This window comes from Siphateles boraxobius, unplaced genomic scaffold, assembly GCF_051911475.1.
Source record: "Siphateles boraxobius isolate OS27281-9 unplaced genomic scaffold, OSU_SipBor_1 1, whole genome shotgun sequence".
Lineage (NCBI taxonomy): Eukaryota > Metazoa > Chordata > Actinopteri > Cypriniformes > Leuciscidae > Siphateles > Siphateles boraxobius.
In genome coordinates, this window is record NW_027508699.1 from 33,191,459 (window position 1) to 33,212,413 (window position 20,955).

At 36.9% G+C, this 20,955-nt stretch overlaps 1 protein-coding gene across 1 annotated transcript in view; it reads right to left on the reverse strand.

Annotated features, from left to right (window-relative positions):
* Positions 1 to 511: 511 nt before the first annotated feature.
* Positions 512 to 20,955, reverse strand: part of LOC143741071 (kinesin-like protein KIF19) — a 45,205-nt gene continuing 24,761 nt past the window's right edge. Inside the window, exons 3-20 of the mRNA XM_077233375.1 lie at positions 19,293 to 19,403; positions 19,006 to 19,093; positions 18,039 to 18,175; positions 13,605 to 13,730; positions 12,543 to 12,737; positions 11,641 to 11,787; positions 11,435 to 11,557; positions 10,391 to 10,547; positions 9,247 to 9,421; positions 7,876 to 8,074; positions 6,882 to 7,152; positions 6,369 to 6,490; positions 5,951 to 6,114; positions 5,615 to 5,708; positions 4,367 to 4,490; positions 3,557 to 3,942; positions 2,352 to 2,517; positions 512 to 1,605 (exon numbers count right to left, since the gene is read on the reverse strand). Of these exons, the coding sequence (XP_077089490.1) occupies positions 1,472 to 1,605; positions 2,352 to 2,517; positions 3,557 to 3,942; positions 4,367 to 4,490; positions 5,615 to 5,708; positions 5,951 to 6,114; positions 6,369 to 6,490; positions 6,882 to 7,152; positions 7,876 to 8,074; positions 9,247 to 9,421; positions 10,391 to 10,547; positions 11,435 to 11,557; positions 11,641 to 11,787; positions 12,543 to 12,737; positions 13,605 to 13,730; positions 18,039 to 18,175; positions 19,006 to 19,093; positions 19,293 to 19,403 (2,919 nt within the window). The 3' untranslated portion in view covers positions 512 to 1,471. The remainder of the gene's footprint in view (positions 1,606 to 2,351; positions 2,518 to 3,556; positions 3,943 to 4,366; positions 4,491 to 5,614; positions 5,709 to 5,950; positions 6,115 to 6,368; positions 6,491 to 6,881; positions 7,153 to 7,875; positions 8,075 to 9,246; positions 9,422 to 10,390; positions 10,548 to 11,434; positions 11,558 to 11,640; positions 11,788 to 12,542; positions 12,738 to 13,604; positions 13,731 to 18,038; positions 18,176 to 19,005; positions 19,094 to 19,292; positions 19,404 to 20,955) is intronic.

Sequence of the window (20,955 nt, forward strand, 5' to 3'; positions counted from 1 at the left end):
TTATATTGAATTATATTATATTATTTGTTCTCAATATTTATTAATAATTGATTTCACACATTTTCTTAACAGCTGTATGCTCAATTTAGGTGAAAATCCCTTGCATCTGAAGATGCAATGCCTACTGTTCTAGATATTTTGCTATGCTTGCATTGTTTTGCTTGGTGGAAGGAAACAGCAGAAAACAGTTTACAGTGAACTATTGACATGTAGTCCTGATATCCACTAAGCGGGTGCCAAAAAAAAGAAGAAAATATGATACATTTCAGTGTGCTGACAGTACAGGAATGCAGTCAGGAACATTGTTTAATGTGTAAAGGATACAGAACTTTGAGTGATCATATGCTTTTGGACTACTACTGTATGTTCCTGAAAGTGAAACATTTGTGTACTATTAAGTCCATTTGACTTATAGATACTGTCCTTAAAACTTACCTTGACAAAATGTTACCATTATATAATGCATATATTATTGATGATGAGATGTGCAATGCATACACTATTGCAATCACTTTGTCAATCAAATTTATTTGGTTACAAAAAAAGGTATAAAATTAAGAGTAGAAAAAGTGTCTATGCATGTATAATTATGAAAAACAAAAAAATACAGTCTTTTCAAAGAAAAGGCAACCATTTTTTTTTCTTTTTTTGATTAAAAACATTCCACTGAGGATAATGAACTACATTATAATACCACCTTGTCTGGTACTAAACTAACACAAACCCAAAAGGATTTTAGAGAAAACAGCTATGCTGAAACCTGCATGACAGTAAAGGCAAATTTACATTGATTATTAACAGTAAACACAAAATGACATCAGTAAATGAAACTGTCACAGAAGCCAGACATATGAATCATAAGCAATGTGACAGTACATTAATTTGTGCAAGGCCTGAGGGATTAATACCTTCACAACCACAGAAGCTGTGAAATATATATTGCTCCCTGGAATGAGAGGGGTATATTTGACTCCTCAGTCACATAAACAACAAGCATCACCATTTCAGTCCTGCAGATTTGAATATGTTTTTTGGGAACTGCTTAAATAATTTCTGTTGTCACGAGATATATAAGGCCTGATATAAATATTCAACCAGAAGGCATCTGAGGCAGGTTTTTATCCCCTGTCGCACTGGCTCGGCTTTAAAGGAATATGTTTGCATGTCATTGTGAGAAGTTTTGACATAAGTCAAGGCCATTGAATTCATGAGAATCAGATCTGCCACGCACAGAAGCCAATGGACTAAAAAATTAAAAGCAGACATGGCAAGTCACTTGTCTTCACAGAAAAGCTAGGAGCATTTTTAGCAAAAACCCAGATAGCAAAATAGGTTTTTGTAGCGCTTTCATTCAAGTTCTTTCGTCCATGGTACAGCTCTTCCATTTGGGTAGAAGAAGAAACCTTCCACTTGGTGTCTACATGTTTTCCATAGTGCTGATGCTGGGGTCGAGAGGAGACAGTCTATATCTTCAGTGTTTGCGGGTGCGTTGGCCCCCTGCTCCAGTGGTTGTGACGTACAGGAGGGGCTGAAGTTGCCTGGTTTGGGGGCCACGCTTACTGAGGTATGAGGGCAAGTTGGAGGAAGTGACATCTGCTGTTGATCCTGTGGAGAATAAATGGAGATAAGTCAACAGGAAATCAAAATGTATTAAAAGAAGACCTATTGTGCCCTTTACGAAGTCTTTATTTTTGTTTTTGGGTCCACTAAAATAGGTTTTCATGCTTGAATGTTTAAAAAAACATTATTTTTCAAAAATTTTACATTTTTTTACACACTTTCTTCCCAGTCTGTCAGTAACACTGTTTAGTTCGGGGCTCTATGAAACCCCTCCTTCTGAAAAGTGCAATGTACTCTGATTGGTCGGCTGGTGTGTTGTGATTGGTCAACCAATTCGAGTGTGTTTCAGAAATGTCCCACCCCTTACCATAACCCAGAGTTTAACCACACTACTAACACAACTCAACCAGGCCTGACCCCCCTTTTTTGAGTAAGGCTCGGGTGGGAATTATTTAAATGAGAGATATTGTGATGTGTACGTTCCTGGAAGAAAATTAAAGACTTGTTTCATGCTCAAACAGCAACATTACACACTAAAGAAAGTTAAAAATGTAAAAAAGCATAATAGGTCTTTAATACACGTTCCTGGTCACATTGCACACAATTTATCTATGCATTTCAAAGAAAGAAATCAAATTGAATCTCACTGGTCTACAGTGAATGCCAATTGAACCAATGCAAAATAGGTTTCACTTGTAATAAATGCAACTTTCAGTCATGTATAAAATGGTCAAGGTTGTAAATATATTTTTGTCTTTTACTTTTCTATTAGACCTTTTTCTATAACAGACCTGTTTGGTGGCTGTTGTGAGAGGGTCGAGCTTTAGCAAGCTGAGGTTGGGCTCTGTGTTGGGGACGCTGGATGGGGGCCGGGGGGTGACCGTTAATGTGCAGGTGGGGATCAGAAGTGCTGTCAAGGGGACGAAATCGCTGGCTGGTGTTCTTCGTCTGAGACAACTGTAGGGTGGAGAAAAATCTGAGTTTGTTGAAAATAGTCTGAATTAAACTAAAATAAATAATTTGAAAATAAAAAATAAATTTCAGCACCAATAAACATTTTTGCATTATTTTCATGACAGTTAATCACATTTTCCATTACTATAATGCAAAAAATGGCATATTATTTAAATTTTAAAATATATACAGCAGTTGAAAAATGTTAGGGTCAGTAAGATTTTCCACTTAAAGAAAGATACTTTTATTTAGTAAGGTCACATTAAATTGATCAAAAGTGACAGTAAAGACTTTAGCAAACAACTTGCATTGTTACCAAAGATTTCTATTTCAAATATTTGCTTTTCTATTGAACTTGACATTCGTCAAAAAATCCTGAAGAAATCTTTCCCCAAAAATAGTAACCAGCAGTTACTGTTTTCAACATCGATAATAAGAAATGTTGCCCGAGCATCAAATCAGCATATTAGAATGATTTCTGAAGGATCATGTGTATATGTAAATAGAAAACAAATATTTTCAATTGTAATAATTTTTCACAATATTACTGTATTTTCAAATAAATGCAGCCTTGGTGAGCTTAAGAGACTTCTTTCAAAAACAAACAAAAAAAAATCTTACTGAGCCCAAACTTTTGAATGGTAATGTACATAATAGTATGCGTTTCTGGTTTAAATTTAAATGATTTACACTAAGAAGAATTCTTCTAATGAGAATCATCTTTGAAAATAATAGTAAAGTTTTGAAATAGTTTGAACTATTATTTTGAACTAAAACAATCAAACAAACAAACAAAAAACAAACAAACATCCAGACACATGATACAAATGAGAATTTTGGGACAAAATGTGCTTAACTCTCAAAAAAATAAGGTCAATGCAATCAACCTTAATGGTCCATAAATACACTTAATATTCCTTATGCAAAATACAGCTTCTCAGTTTTTTAGATTTTGGGGTGAAATGTGACTCGAACAGGTTTTTGTGAGATTCAACCATTAACACAGATGTGAATGGAAAAGCTCCTTTATCCGAAAACTCACTGCTTGTCCTGTGACTTCAAATGATCGAGATCTTCTCTTGCGTCTGCGACCCTCAAAGTCCTGTTCCCGTGGGGCGGGGTTCTTGACAGCCTGGCGGTTCCGTGGCCGTGTCCACGTGGCGTTGGGTGCGGGGCCGTCTCCCGTGCTGCTGGACAGGTTGTCGTCAGAGGTGGCGTGGCGTAGTTCTGGGCTGGGCTGTCTCACGCGCCGTAGAACCAGGCCTTTAGGGGGCGCCTCGGACAGAGACAGGTTACTCTTGTGCTTTTTGGGGTCGAGGGGTGAGGGTGGCGGGGGCAATCGCAGGGCATCTATTTCTAGGACCTTAGAGCGGCGCCGAGCAGCCTTGACCGCAATGTTCTGCACGCCTCGTAGAATCTGCTGTCTCTCTGGAGGAAAATGGTTCAGGGATTTTAATACCATGAGTGGATAAATGTGTATAAGTTGGCATTGCTGTATTATGTGAGATGAAGCTGTGAAAGAAATTGGTTGCCATAGTTTAGGGCAGAGGTCTTCAATCCTGCTCCTGGAGGGCCACTGTCCTGCAGAGTTTAGTTCTAACCCTGATCAAACACACCTGAATCAGCTCATCAAGCTCTTCAGGATCGCTTGAATATACAAAGGCAGGTGTGCTGAAGCAGGTTGGAACTAAACTCTGCAGGACAGTGGCCCTCCAGGAGCAGGAAACCACTGGTTTAGGGGTCACTATATAAAAATAAAATCCCACAGAATGCCTCAAATGACCAATCAGAATGGAGTATTCCAGAGAGCTGTGTAACAAGCACAAAGATGAAGGAGCAGAGGAACTGTTACCTTTAGGAGTCAGAGGGGCATCTGTGCCGTTCTCGCTGCTCTCAGGTGAGGAGTCCAGATGGCTGCTCATACTGTGACTGAGATGGCTGAATCTCAGAGCGTCGTCCAGGACAGATGGCAACAGCTGCAGAGGTACAGTCAGCATAGTGTCAGAAACACTGCTTTATTCAGTACATGCAGTTAAAAAAAATGGAGTAACCAATTCAAATAAATAAAAATAATATATTCACACGTTCCCTGAATATTTTAATCACAATTTTCATGAATACTACTGTTCAAAAAGTTTGGGGTCAGTAAGATGTTTTCCTCACCTATCTTATACTCACTAAAGCTGCACTTATTTGATAAAAAAAATACAGTAAAAAAAAGTAATATTGTGAAATATTATTACAGTTTAAAATAACTGTTTTCTATTAGAATATATGTTAAAATGTAATTTATTCCTGTGATGGCAAAGCTAAATTTTCAGCATCATTACTCCAGTCTTCAGTTTCACATGGTCCATCAGAAATCATTCTAATATGCTGATTTGGTGTTCAAGAAACATTTCTTATTATGAATAATATATTGAAAAGAGCTATGCTGCTTGATATTTTTGTGGAAACCGAGATTTTTTTTTTGGACGAATAATACGTTTAAAAGAACAAAACTTTTATTTGAAATCGAAATCTTTTATAACATTATAAATGTCTTTACTGTCACTTCTGACCAAGTGTGCCGCACACGTCCTGAAAAGTGAAGCCAAAACATGATCATTATTGGTCTTAAGCCCCGCCCTCTCCACGTAAACCATTGCGATGCGAGCCAAACTGAAAATCCAATGACACTTGAAAAAGAAGATGTTTTCTGTCATTTTAGGTAGTTCTTATGCTGACATATGTTCAAGTGTTCATTTTTCCAATAAGTTTGGTTTTAGTCATATATTTGATCATATAAAAACAGGGTGTAACATCATGATTGACAGCTGTGGTAGCGATTGATTCTCTGGAAGTGTGAAATATGGACTCCACCTCAGAATCACTACTGCGCAGACTCGGGCTCCAAATGATGTAATCTCGCAATATTGTGGCTTCATTTTCTACAGGGGAATGAAGTCGTCCATCTTTTTAAAGTCTATGCTTTTGATCAATATAATGTATTCTTGCTAAATTATTCTTTTAAAAAAAAATCACTGACCCCAAACTTTTGAAAGTTAGTGTATAATCTGTAGCTAGAAAAACTACTGTAAGCTCCCAGACAGACGCTCACCTCTCTGTTGCCCTGGCCATTGATGTGAATGGGTGGAGGAGTCATTACTACAGAGTTCTTCATCTGTTTGTGACTGCTCTTAAACACTCGATCTCTGTGTGGACATGAGAAGTAGTTTAGCTTAGCTTCAGAAAGTTTACAGAATGTGAACAAATTTACACCTCTTTCACACCACATTTGATGTCTGCAATTTAGTTATTTTCAGATTCTTTTTATTTTCATATTCACAAAATATTTTTTGCCCATTAAAAGTTTCCATACAAGGACATATATCAATTTTGTATAGGTAGGAAAATGTCAAGTGTATAAAATTAAATAGCTTAGAGCTCTTTTTACCCATCGGTCTCTGGGAGAATCGGAGGCAACGTGTGTCTCCTCAATTTTGTCTGCCCTTGTCTGTTGTCTGAGCCCAATGTGCGAACACTCTCTTGGTCTGAATCCATTTCCTGCAAGGGGTCACGACCTCTATTGGGGAGAGTGATCTTGGGCAGGGAACCCTCCTAAACAGATATATGTCAGAAAATATATGAAAATGTTCATTAGTCTGTTTCTTTATCTATTTGATCATGTCCTTCTCTTTAAAGTCAACATGAAATCAATATTACCCATATCCACATCAATGAAAATATTACGATGGATTTTGTTTTTTGGGAAAAATGTGCACTGCTACATTTTGCAAAATAAGTTCCATGTTCTGATTTCATATTGACTTCATATTGACTTTGCATATTAGAAAAATGCCAGCTTGATGTACCTTAAGAGTACGAATGGTGAACTTATCCAGGGCCACAACTCTGTCCAAGTTCTTCTCATCCATTTCCTTCATGTACATCTCATACAGCTCTTGAAGATGATGAGGGACTAGGAGACTGTGATCTGCAAAACCATCATTCACCTCAATTTTTCATAACCAAATGTATATCTATATGTATATATATTATATATATAAATAAAACATTCAATATTTTATATATTTCTTATATATATATATATATATATATATATATATATATATATATCTTAAATAGTTATTTATTTATTATTAAAGTAATAATTTATCATTTATTACTTTAATTTTTTATATTAAATAATTAATATTTTTTTCATTCATTCATTCATTCATTCATTCATTCATTCAATTGCATTACAAATAGAACTATTTCTGTTTCATATTGCATAATTTTTGCTAACTTTACTGCAACAGTTTGGCCTGATTCATCTCTAGCTGAGATTTCTGTGCCATTTCTTGTTCGTACGAGTGACTCACCATCGATAAACTGCCGCTGCTGCTGGATGATCTCATGGCAGAGGTGTCTGTGCTGTTCAAAACGCTGCACTACCACGTTTTTCTGTCGGATCACGTTGTCCTTGAGCAGAGCGCTTGACTGCATCTCTGCGTTCTCGATCTCCAGCTCGTGGACCTTACAGAGGAGGCAAAGCACTTCCCTCTGCTCCTCTGAGCTCACGCGGCGGGGGAGAAGCTCTTCAAGACGTCGAGATTTCTCTCTCAGCTCTGCCAGGCACTGCTCCAATCCGGTCTATAGACAACAGGGGGACTACGGTCAATTACACTGATGAGTGGCTTTATAAACACTGCTAGTCATGTACAATTTTTCTCTGCTTATGAGAAGCCTGAGTCCAAAAGCAGAGAGGAAATGTATTGTTTGTGGAGAAGGTAATCCCAGAATGCACTACCTATGCAGAGTGTTCCAAATTTGTCAGTTCGCTTAGGATGCTGCCTTAAAAGACAGCTGCCTATGGTAGTTACTATGTTTTGGAACAGAGCTTGTGAATATTGTCTAATGTCAATGTCTTGTGAATATTTTCATCAATTTCAACATTAAGTATTTCACACAGTAGCTTCATCATGGCTGTGATGACAGGCATCATTACATCATGATTCAGTTGAAGAGATTCACCAAGTAAATGAAAATTACTGGACTGTAGGAACTTTGTTTTGATGTAAAACTATATGACATATTGGAATCATAAACATTTTAAATAGTCTCTTTCATTTATATCACTAGAGAATAAAACATACGATACCCAAATTGTGTGTGATGACTTGAATTAAAAGAAAGAAAGAAAGAAAGAACGAAAGAAAGAAAGAAAGAAAGAAAGAAAGAAAGAAAATAGAACGAGAACCAGTTAATTGAACGGAAATGTTTGAACTAATTGGTATGCTAAAATGAACTAGACTTCCAGGGCTGGCAGTTATCTGAGGTGTTGATCTGCCCTCTAGTGGTTACTAACAACATTACCTTCTGTTTTTGCATTTTCTTCTGCTCAGCCATGAACGTGACGAGGTTCTCTCTGGCAATGACCACCTCTTGTGTCTCTGTGCTGTCAGGCAAAGATTCTGGTGAGTCGGAGTCTTTTTCACTTTCATCTTTATTAAAAGTCTCCTTCCTCCTCTCCCCCTGCCACTTCTTTCTTCTCCTAAAGCGCTCTTGCTCCCAGCTAGATGGAGATAGACAATATTTAAATAGCAAAATATCAAATACAAACCATGCATATATATATATATATATATATATATATATATATACACACACTCACCTAAAGGATTATTAGGAACACCATACTAATACTGTGTTTGACCCCCTTTCGCCTTCAGAACTGCCTTAATTCTACGTGGCATTGATTCAACAAAGTGCTGAAAGCATTCTTTAGAAATGTTGGCCCATATTGATAGGATAGCATCTTGCAGTTGATGGAGATTTGTGGGATGCACATCCAGGGCACGAAGCTCCCGTTCCACCACATCCCAAAGATGCTCTATTGGGTTGAGATCTGGTGACTGGGGGCCATTTTAGTACAGTGAGCTCATTGTCATGTTCAAGAAACTAATTTGAAATGATTCGAGCTTTGTGACATGGTGCATTATTCTGCTGGAAGTAGCCATCAGAGGATGGGTACATGGTGGCCATAAAGGGATGGACATGGTCAGAAACAATGCTCAGGTAGGCCGTGGCATTTAAACGATGCTCAATTGGCACTAAGGGGCCTAAAGTGTCCCAAGAAAACATCCCCACACCATTACACCAGCACCACCAGCCTGCACAGTGGTAACAAGGTATGATGGATCCATGTTTTCCTTTTCACACCATTCTTTGTAAACCCTATAAATGGTTGTGCGTGAAAATCCCAGTAACTGAGCAGATTGTGAAATACTCAGACCGGCCTGTCTGGCACCAACAACCATGCCACGCTCAAAATTGCTTAAATCACCTTTCTTTCCCATTCTGACAGTCAGTTTGGAGTTCAGGAGATTGTCTTGAACAGGACCACACCTCTAAATGCATTGAAGCAACTGTCATGTGATTGGTTGATTAGATAATTGCATTAATTAGAAATTGAACAGGTGTTCCTAATAATCCTTTAGGTGAATGTATATACAGTATATATATATATATATATATATATATATATATATATATATATATATATAAATAATTATAAAAAAGATAGCTCAAGCACACTTTTTAAAAAAACAATACACAAAAGGAAGTTAATTTGGTCTGAAATGATAAAACAATTGATAATGTTCAAAATCATAAACTTTCAGGGCCAGTGTAGATTTATTTGTAATCTTTAGGTGTCTTGAGTTTGTGTGCAGAATAAAGACTCACTCTGCGATTGTCAGCAGGTGTTTGGATGTGTCTATCTGGATCTCCATGTTGGTGTTGTCCAGCTCCATAAGACGCTTCCTGATGTCCATCTGCTGTCTAAATGCATTGATCAGCTGTTCCCGCAGTTGGTCCATCTCAGCCCGGCTCTGCTGAGAAGAGTGAGCCTGCACCTCCGCTACAGGCAAACACACAACAAGAATGCTATGATGCACATTTGAGTGAGATTACTCCTCTACTCAAAAAATAACACAGAATCAATTGAACATAACAGAACTGAATAGATAAGTATCTAATCTAAACAAAAATAACAATCTATTAGAATAGAATTGATTCAATGAGAAAAAAAATCTAATTAAACTGAAAATAATCTATTAAAATCAATTAGAACTGAATCAATTAAAAAATAATCTAATCAAACAGAGAAGAAAATAATCCATTTAAAATCTAATCAAACAGAAATAGAATGTAATCACATAAAATAATCTATTAGAATAGAATAGACCAGAATCAATTAGAAAATAATCTTATTAAATAGAAAACAATCTATCAGAACAGAATCAATTGGGAAATAATCCAAATCAATCAGAAAATAATCTATAATAATAGAATAATTTAGAAAATAATCGATTACACTAGAATATAACAGAATAAATAAAAATGAATGTAATCAAAGAGAAAATAATATTTTAGAATAGAATATAAAATAATCAATCAAAATAATCTAATCAAAAAAAAAATGTAATCACAGAAACAAATCTAATTGAACAGAAAATAATCTTTTAGAAATGAGAAGACCAGAATCAGTCAGAAAATAATCTAGCAAAAAGAACAGAATAGCATTGCATTCTATAGCATATAATACAATAGAATCAATTAGAAATTAATCTAATTAAATAGAAAACAACCTATCAGTTTGGAAAAGAATCAAAATTAAACAGAAAATAATCTTTGGAAAAATATAATTTAGAAAATAATCTATTAGAACTGAGAAGACCAGAAGCAGTCAGAAAATAATCTAGCAAAAAGAACAGAATAGAATACAATAATATAGCGTAGCCAATTAGAAAAGAATGTAATTGAAAAGAAAAGTTTGGAGTTGTAAGTAAATTGGAGGCATCAATGGTAAATGTGACTTCGGTGTTACCTTGAACATGACGGATGTCTGTTCTGTCTGGATTGATCTGTCTACTGGCCTGGTCTGCTATCTTCTTCTTCAGCCGCTGAATCTCGCTGCGCAGGTCAGAGATGATGCTGGTGTACTGGGCGATGTGATAGGACACATTCAACAGGTTTCTCTTTACCTGCAAAAAAGAAGAGTATAAGATAGTCATCAAACTCCTCACCAAACAGTTGGCATCACAAAATGTGTCATAAAACACCTAACAATCTTAAGCAGAATAAGCTTTAACCTAACAGTCTGCATGAGTTGCATGGATGTGTGTATTTGTTTATGTACTGTATGCCCTTGTGTCTTTACTCCTGTCAATCTCAATGACATGATCACATCACTCAAACACTGAATCAACTGCATCAGTGATGTTAAATATGACACCAAAAGCAAAGCACAGCACAGTTTATTGCTGTAATTTAAAACCCCATTATGTTTTGCTGTTTATTGTCAGTCAACTGTTCCGTTTCTCTTCCTGATTCGTGTTATTGTGTATTAACCACTTGTCTACTGTTGATACCTTTGGGTCATAGTGACTTTGTCCTAAGACTGGGAAAGAGAGAGAGAGAGTGTGTGTGTGTGTGTGTGTGTGTGTGTGTGTGTGTAATATTACAATTTAAAAGAACAATTTTTATTTTATTATATATTAAATGTATTTTATTCCTGTGATTGGCAAAGCTGAATTTTTAGCTTCAGTCTTCATAGTCACATGATTCTTCTAATATGCTGATTTGATGATCAAGAAACATTTCTCATTATTCTCAATGTTGAACACATTTGTGCTGCTTAATATTTTTGTGGATACACAGAAAGTTCAAAACACATCAGCATTTATTTGAAATATGAATATTGTGTTATGATGTAAATGTCTTTACAATCACTTTTGATCAATTTAGTGCATCCTTGCGGAATAAAAATAAAGTTATTTTAAAAAATATATCTTATTGACCCTAGACTTTAGAACAGCAGTGTAAGTAGGTTAACTAGTTTGTCCATTGTTTTATCATGTGTCAAACTAACCCGTGTGCGGATGCTTTTGGCACGGTCGGCATAAGTCAGGGTATTCCGTGAATCCTCGAAGGCTAGAGATGCAGGGCTTATGTGAGCAATCATCACCGTCCGACTGTTTCCTCCTAGAGAATCCTGCAGACATGACAAAAAGACGATCGAAATCAAGAAAACTATCCCATGAGCGTCTCTGTTCGTGAAGAATCATATAGCTGTACCTTTAGCAATCGTGTGAGCTTGCTGTCTCTATAGTTGACGTATTTGTTGCCATTCTTTTCACTCAAAGCATTGATGCAGTTCCCCAGCGCGAGCAGAGAACGGTTGATATGTGCACCCTCTTTTAACCTCTGGCCTCTGTTCTGTGTCTGAAAGCATAAAACAGTTATTGCACAAAGATGTTAAACTAATCGTCTACATGTGGGTTAGGGAGTCTGTTAAAGCTTCCAGCAGGGGGCGCTCTCGTATGTCTCATTCTCTGAATAGTTGTGCAACAGGCTTGTCATCCTCATCAATAGAGAACAAACAGCCACTCATGTTTCTGAGCAACAATACCCCATCAGCAGAAACAACGTGATCTGCTTTTGTGCCGGTCACATGCATGTTTAAACCCACAGGGTGCCTGAGTGATTTTTAACTGTTTCCATGGCAAATACATGGCATGCTCTCTAATGTGTTCTCTCATGTAACATAGCCCAGTCTCATGCTGTGAGTGGAAATGACACTTTAATACAAAACATGATTCAAATGTCTCTCATCAAAAACACCTGACTTGGCTTGTGGAGGTGTCTCATGCATAATAATGTATTTTAATACTGAACAATTATTTTCATTTTAGACGGCTTCATTTTCCCACCAAGTTTATCAACGATAGTTAAATCACTCTTGGAATTGTTCCCTTGTCACTGGCTGATTCATGATTCTGAATATATTTGAAGCCAACTGTGCCAGCTTTTATGCAAGAAGAAAGATTGAAAGCTTTGATATTAATGATTATCAAATTTATGGACATACGTCCGAGCTCACCAACTGCGCTTTTACGTAACTTCTGAATGATGAATAGACCTTTACGTCTCGCACCTACAAATATCTCACCTCCTCCTCACACACAAACACATCATACCTGTGAGGCCCGTTCAGACCCTGCTAAATCGATCATGAAGAGTCGCGCAAATCGCACTTCCTGCAGGATGTCTCGACATCGGCTCTGTTGTCGCACGACCACCTGCAGCACAGCGTGAGAGCGAGAAGACGTCTGATTGGCTGCTGTCGGCTCTTGAGTTCTCTGCTTGTTTCCCTTCACTAACAACTCCATGATCTGAGCGAGAGAAAAGAGAGAGAGAGAAAACTCACCATCCAGCTGTATACAACAACATCTATACACAGTACTGTTCAAAAGTTTGGGTTGGATTTTTTTTAACCAAAACTCCATTTATTTAATGAAAAATATAGTAGAAATAGTAATATTGTGAAATGTCATTAAAATGTAAAATAGCTGTTTTCTTTTTTTATATATTTTAAAATATAATTTATTCCTGTGATGTCAAAGCTGAATTTTCAGCATTATTACTGAGTCACATGATCCTTCAGAAATTATTCTAATATGCTGATTTAATGCTCAAGAAAAATTTCTTATTATTATACATTTTGAAAGCAGTTGTGCTGCTTAATATTTTTGCAGAAACCATCAAGCATTTTTTCAGGATTTTTGGATGAATGGAAAGTGTTTTTTGTAACATTATAAATGGCTTTCCTGTCACTTTTGATCAATTTAATGTGAACTTGCTGAAAATAAAGCTTACTGACCCCAACCTATTGAAAAGTACTGTAACTTTAAAACATAAATATTACTTTATTAGAACCAACATTGAGGGTAACATGTCACAATTAACATGCATTTAATAAGAAATCAGGGGTGATAGTTTTAAGGGTAAAACAGATGATATATTTATTTTCAATGAAGTGGCATAGTATTAACTGACTTGTTTAAATACTGATGCACATATATTTTGAAGTGTCAGCCATCTTAAGGTTACCTTTTTGTTATATATGCAACATATACATCGTTTTTAAAATTAACATTCCTCAGCATTGTCTACTGTATCAGTGTTTACTTTTAAAAAGTTGAATTTTTCTCAAAATGCTTGTAAAGTAACATGGGGTCTAAAACATGTGTCTAACTAACCTCTCTTGCATTAATAGTTGAAACCTCTGTGATTCCTGCGACCTGTATCTCTCCCTTTGAGTCCTCTCTCAGGTCCAGGAACCCAGATGATGGATTCAGTAAGTCTCTTATCATCTCATTGTAGATCTGGAACACAAGGGTAAAGACCATGCTTAGATTTCAAGATTACCACCATTGTTTATGCATGAACAGTAATGCGTTTGACATTTACATTCACACATCTGACAGATGCTTTTATCTGAGCTGACTTGACGTGCATAAATATCAGAATGTGCCATCTGTGACCTTTCCATTGCTAGAACCATGCTGCAGTTGAGCACATTGGCAAATGCTACAATTTGTCAAATTTGAATGGAATTACTGACAAAAGACCATTGAATTATTGAACATTTAGTACACAGTGCGGTCATGACTCATTTTCCTTAAGTGAATGGTCTGAAGTCAACTAGTTACCACATGAATTCATCTCTCAACACTTTTCAGATTTTCATCGCCAAAACGCTAATGTGTATTCATTTCAAAAGTAATCCAGACTTTGGAATGTTTCATACAATCAAAATCCAGAATCTGCTGCATTAACTGTCATATACAGTACTTTCATGATGCTAATGGAGAGATGAATGTGGGATTTAATGTTTCAGAATATTTCAATAAGCTTCATTCAACCCGGTTTAGAACAAGGCCACATCCTGTGCGCCATCTGCGGTCACCTCGAAAGCTCTCAAATTAAGTCGTCCCGAACATAATATTTCATCACTGTCAGTGAGGTCACTGTGATGTGCCGTAAGCATGTGATAATTCTAGGGTGACGCTGATGGAATGAAAAGAAGCCATTGACAGAGGAAGAGTAGAAGACCTGCTGTAGATGTAGATGGATGGAAAGAGAAAAAAAGTGAAAGGATAAACCGGGAGGTCGGAACCTAAACCTCAGGAGCCGAGAATAAAAACGCGTTCTCTCCAGGGAAGCATCCCCTTGAGCATTTGGACGGCCCAAAGTAAACAGGAGTTTTAAAGTGAAGGTGTAAGAAAAGCGGAGGACAGGAGAGCATTGTGCTATTTACTGAAGGTTGCTCTTTGCCTGTGTGGACGGAGTGGTTTACTCATAGGTCTGCACATCCCAAACACCCCTTTAACCTAAAGAAAACGGTTCTCTGTGTTTATGTGTGTATGTTAATATGCTTGAGCAAGTTTGTGTGTGTGCATGAATGTATATAATGTACAATCATACTACTGAAATATTTAGTGAAGCATACTGCACTTTTTTTGTACATACATTTTACAGTACTTGCATAGCAGTGAAGATTATACAAGTATTCCAATAAAAAAGTCAGATACAGAGTATATGTTTGTGTATCTATGTTTGTTTTGAAGAAAATGTGAGTTGTACTCGTGCAAAATTGCTCCTGAGGCATTGTTGTGAAGTTACTAGGAATTCTGAGTGATTGCCATAGCTGTGTGGTTTCTAGGGTGTTGCAAGGTGGTTAAGTCAAAAGAGCTCACTCACAAGTCTATATGATATTCTGGTCTCTAGATATGACTTGGGATCTTTTTTTTGCAGTTGTATCTCCCAGTGCTCCAGTTTAGCCTTCAAACTCAATAGCCTTGTCCTGTTTTTGACAGCTGATGCATGTACATTTGAGATCACATATTCGAGCTGACAGGAGCATCACTTCAATTCTCAGTGTCTTTTTTTTCTTCTCTCACTGTCTCACATACTTTCTTGACTGTCTCAGTGCCCATGTTATCAATTAAAGTCTCTCCAGCAGCATTTCTATAATGGCTGATGCTTGAAATATGTTATTTCTCCTTTACAATGGTAAAATGCAAAATTATCCAAGCACTCAGTGTTCAATCATCAATTCTGGTGTTTTGTAGAAACCCAGTTGACTGTCCTTTTCTTTTTGACATACTTAAGCCTTACAGTGTGTCTTAACCATGCACAAGTGACAAATTAGTCTTCCCACAAAATCAGGGCTTGACATTAACTTTTTTGCTCACCAGCCAAAGTTACTAGCCACTGAGCATTTTCACTGGCCACGATTTTCAAATCGATACAATGGGAAAAAAATGCCATATAGATATTTTTATCGTCACCTCATAATTTGGCAGCAGGTATATTAGGCTGCTGTCACAAGACCTGATGCACCGATCCATTACACTGTTACACACATTTTCTTTCTCTAATTTAAATTTTTTCCGTTTTCTTTCTCAACTGTTAACGTTCACTTAAAACACCACTGTGTTTACGTGAATACTCGCCAGGACTGGAATATTGACATTATTTTGTGTGTATTTGACTGCTTAAGTGCAATAAGCGGCAAAAAAGAACACAATTTAGTACTGAGAGGTGGCTTTATGTGCACGCTCTTAGGGTGTGAGAAACTCAGAAAATAAGTATTGTTTCAGATATTTCAGTATCGATATGTATTGTTTCATAGATAAATAATTGTGACTTGACTATTGAAAAGATATTTCAAAATTCAACCTGCCAAAGTGGCTAGTAGGAGTGAGTTCGTTACAAGGGTGTTAATGTCAAGCCCTGCACACAGAGGCGGATTAAGACTCTTTGGTGCCCCTGGGCACTGACACCTGTTGATGTCAACATGACGTCAATCTGACATTGGGTTCTGACGTCAATACAACTTTCATTTCCAACCAAAATCCAACATCTGTCAACCCAACTTTCGACACCTAAAGTGCCATCCACCCAATAACCGCTAAGAATAAATAAATAAAATGTGCTTCATGTGAAAATTTACATTCAGCTATTATTATTATTATTATTATTATACTATACTCAAAAGTAATTAATATTAGTAAACTTATCTGACAACAGAAGGTAACATCAATGTTAGCTCAAGTATAGAAAAATTGTACAAAATCAGGTTACCACTTTTTGCAAATGATAAATTATAACTTGTGAACCCAAATGTTATAGATAACCTGCTGCAAGTATGCAACATTAAACATTTTATTAAACACATTAAACTAGTGAACCCAACTGTTACAGGCATAATGTAATAAACATCTGTTTCACTTCAAGATAAGATCAATTTGAACAAAGCATGCGGAAAATTATTTTATATAAAAAATATTGAACTAAATCTAGACAATTGCAAAATTAAATGCAAACATGCATCTCTATAGTTACATGTTTTGTGAGGTTTTGAACTGAAAATAACATTTAAAAACTTTACCAATTTACACTCTGCCTCTTTCTGCAACTTTTTTGCAAAGTACAACATGAAAGGCTGTGATGCTCTGTAGTGGATTCGCACATATGACGCATCGCGAGCCAGTTTCATTTCGATTGAAAGGACGCAAAACACGCAAAACCGTATAGCACACTCCCAGAATCAGTATGGTGCGTTTCAACTAGAGGGGATCAGAGCGAGCGTTTTCAGTTCATATAGAAGTTTAGATTCACACTCACGCACTAGTTTAAAGCTCAACTTCCAGTGGAATTAATTGAAAACACTCGCTCTGCTCTGTGCCAGTTGACACGCTAGTGTAATATGGGCGTTGAAATGAAACGCGCGTGCTCACGCAGTATACCTGGTGTGAATCTGGCAGTAGATCCCGCGTCCACAAAAAACTAAACAAAACAAAAAAAAAAAACCCTATAAAATAATGGAAATAATAAACATTCATCAACACATTCAGGGAATTTAGAATGTTTTGATGAAACGGTAGGCCTAGGCTAGAAATATGTTTGAGAATGAATCTCTACGTTTAAGAAAAAATATTTGCGTATTGCCCCTGGGCACCTGCCCAATTGCCCATATGATTAATCCGCCCATGTCTGCACATAATGTAACAAAGTGTGGCACCTGGCTAGGACAAGGAACTTGAGACAATTGTAAAACACTTGGTACAAGATACATGGATCTAGGATGAATAAATACATGTAAAAATGACAGTTAGAAGCTTGTAAGTGTGATAGAGTCATCAATAATATATCTATTCATTATTTGGACAGTCACATAAAAGCATAGTGATTTATTTTTAGGCTAGCGAAGTGGGGGATCAAGGATGCATGCATTTGTTTTGAGTAAACTTTGAACAAGTCCCTCACAACTCTGAGGGAATAAGCTTTCTTGTATCAATACAACATCACCGTAATCAAAGATACTGAGATAGTCGCTAAGCCGACAAGATTTCCCCTCCCTCACGCAAACAGGCGTGCTTTCAGACTCTCCTCACGGGCCTGATGATTATCTTAATCACATAACACTTAAGCCGTTACCCTTTTTTTATAATGTTTAAAACTGAATGAGGGCAATTTACTTTACTATCTGCATTTATTTAGCATGGAAAGTAGGGTGACGGTATCTTTACATGGTCTATATCGAACCTCCAGGTGATATCGGAGCAAAAAAAAAAAAAAAAAGTGGATGCTAAAAACCCTATTTAGCAACCAAATGAAGATCTCACCTCCAAGTAGGACATCGAGACGCTGTACTGCATGTCATCGCTGGTTTCTTCGATGATTTTGAACAGGTCATTTAATGTGCGAACGTAGATACCAGGTTCTCTGTCTGTTCCCAGCATAGTGTAAGTCTTCCCACAACCTGTACACATATGTTTAATAGTACCACGATTTACAATCATTTAATAAATAAAATGAAATAAAAAAGTGACCCAATACAATACTAAAATTATTTAAAGAAAATGAATAAATAAATAAATAAAATGTGCTTAAAACTCAAACATAGACTATTATTAATTGCATTTAGTGTCCTTTTTCATGCTGTCTGTGACACAGAACAGGCCTACCTCTCTTTTCATAAATGTGAAATAATTGTAGATAATTAGCATATGTTCATCAGCATGACATAAACGAGGCACAGGTGTCAGATGAGTCATAGTGAGTGAAACAATGTTTACAGGTGGCTTTTATCCCCGTCAGGCTGAGCACAGCTTTATATAGCCACTGCCACAGACAGGAACAGTCAGTAAGAGTCACTCTGAGGACAGATTAGAGCACACGAGTACGAGAACCAGACCTGCTCTCCAGGAATTAACTTTTATTCAATTCAAAGAAGCATAAAAAGTCTTCAATTAAGGTATTTTGGGGTGATATATTATCTAATAATGTTTTTCTTGACAGCTGTCATGGAATTATACATATCAATCTTATTTGGAAACATCAATTAATTATTATGTGCTATAGTTGGCACTGGCATTGTGGTCTTTTTTTGGAATCAGTGCATGTGACTTTGTTGATTGAAGTTGCTCATTAAGCAGGAGGAAAGAAGATCAGGGTGATAATCTGTGTGTCCTAGTCGTGCCCGGATGTCTGTGATTTTTTACTACTTTGGCCATATGGCCACTGTGGATGTCATTTCAGTGTAAGAACAAAAAAACTACTGCTTAGCCCTAGGTATGACCTGGTACTGACCTGTGGGTCCGTAGGCAAAAACTGTGGCATTGTAGCCTGATATGAGGCCTTCAATCAAGCCTTTAGTGGTGGATCTGTACACCTCGTCCTAAGGAAAATACATTTATAACATTAAACATGTTTAACTGAAGCATGTGCACTTAAATAATAAATAAATGCACTTAAAGGCATACACAAATCAAATAGGCACATACACGTGATCTTTTTTCAAAGCGTATTAAATTTTGTATACACATGCTTCACAACTGATCCACCTTTACAAACAAAAAAACACAGAACTAGCTTGCCTGCGTGGCTGTATAATCGAAGGCCACATCAAACATATAAGTCTTCTCTCTGGACCGATGAGCTCGAAGAATATCATCTGGATCTTCCATGGGGTCCATTAACACCACCATCTGAAAAGGAGGAAAAGAAAAACATGAATAAGAGTATTACATCTGGTTACATGTTTTAAGCTTTTATATGCCCTGCATATACTGAGTGTATATCAAAACCCTTTTAGCCTTTTATTCACCGCCTGACAACACGCTTTACTGGTAATAACCTCTATCTATCACCTCACATTAACTACTAAGGCCATTTACTTCGGTTACAGTGACGCATAGTGTCCTAAAACACCTCTAAATAGAAGTTTCATAATGGGTCCACATGAAAGATACAGCCAGAGTGGCTTAAAAGCAGAAGGTGTAAGTGCATCATGATGGAGGACACCAAACCTAATTTAGTTTCCATTTTTACATCTTCATTTTGGGTAAAATGGTCCTGATGGATGTCCAATGGAGCCCATGTATGGTTTCAGATGTAACCAAAACGCTAAATCTTGTTGTTTCAAGAGCCCTACGGGATCTGGAAGCCAATGTACTAATCAGTTGGGGCTCGTGAAAACACACCAATATCGTTTGATGACCTGTTCAAACACACAAACACAGCGTTCTCTTTGAAGCCTTGCAATTGAAATGCAGCAGAGGAGATCTGACTTTTAAAAGAGGCAATTATAGTGTACAAACATACAGATGTTCTCTATAAACAGAGGAAGGAGAAAAGACTGGGTGAGGAAACGAACGATAAAAATGTGGAGAAAAGGTGAAAAGGAAAAAAAGGCCATGCCTCATTGCATTTGTCCAAGGGATTGAACACACTGTTAATGTACTTTTTTATATTTATATCTTACAAAGTTTTTTGCAAAGAGAAGCGCAGGAAGAGAGAGATGCACTACCACTCAAAAGTTTGGAAAACGGTTATGTTGAACTTACAATATTTCACAACTGTACTGTTTTTACTGTATTTTTGTTTTGGTGAGCATATGAGACTTTTCAAAAACATAAACAAATCTTCCCGACCTCACACTTTTGGATGGTAGTGTGCACTGTAATATATCTATGCATTTAGTGACCTGCTTAACTTATTGCCATGTCACTTAAGGAAACATCTTCCACGAATATGAATGCACATGAGTCAGAAACATGTGAATGTTGATGCTTTTCCCTAAGGGGTTTTCCTTACGAAGGGTGCAGTGATCGTGCTCTCAGCCATATGGTACATGAGTTTATGTTATCTCACCATTCACACAGTGACAGCTGTTGAGTGGCAATTTGGCCAGTCCTAATGTTCTTAAGATACCAGTGCCAGTATAGTTTACGTGGCACGAGATAATAATGCACTGTAATCAGTATTGGATCACTGATCAAGTTCCACTCACCTGAAATGGTCCATGCTTTTGATAAAGGCCAGTACTCTAAACTACTGTATGTTCTCATGTAATGTCACCACTGGATAAAGGGTCCAATGAAGTTCATGTGAAAATGGTCAATGATCTTTAACAGATAGTTCGACCCTGAAACTTAACACTGTTGGGTAGAAACGTATTCATCTTCCACTGGTCTTTTAATTACATTTCTCACTGGAGTCCCTGAGTGTGTTGGTTTAATCATACCTGTGCAAATAAAC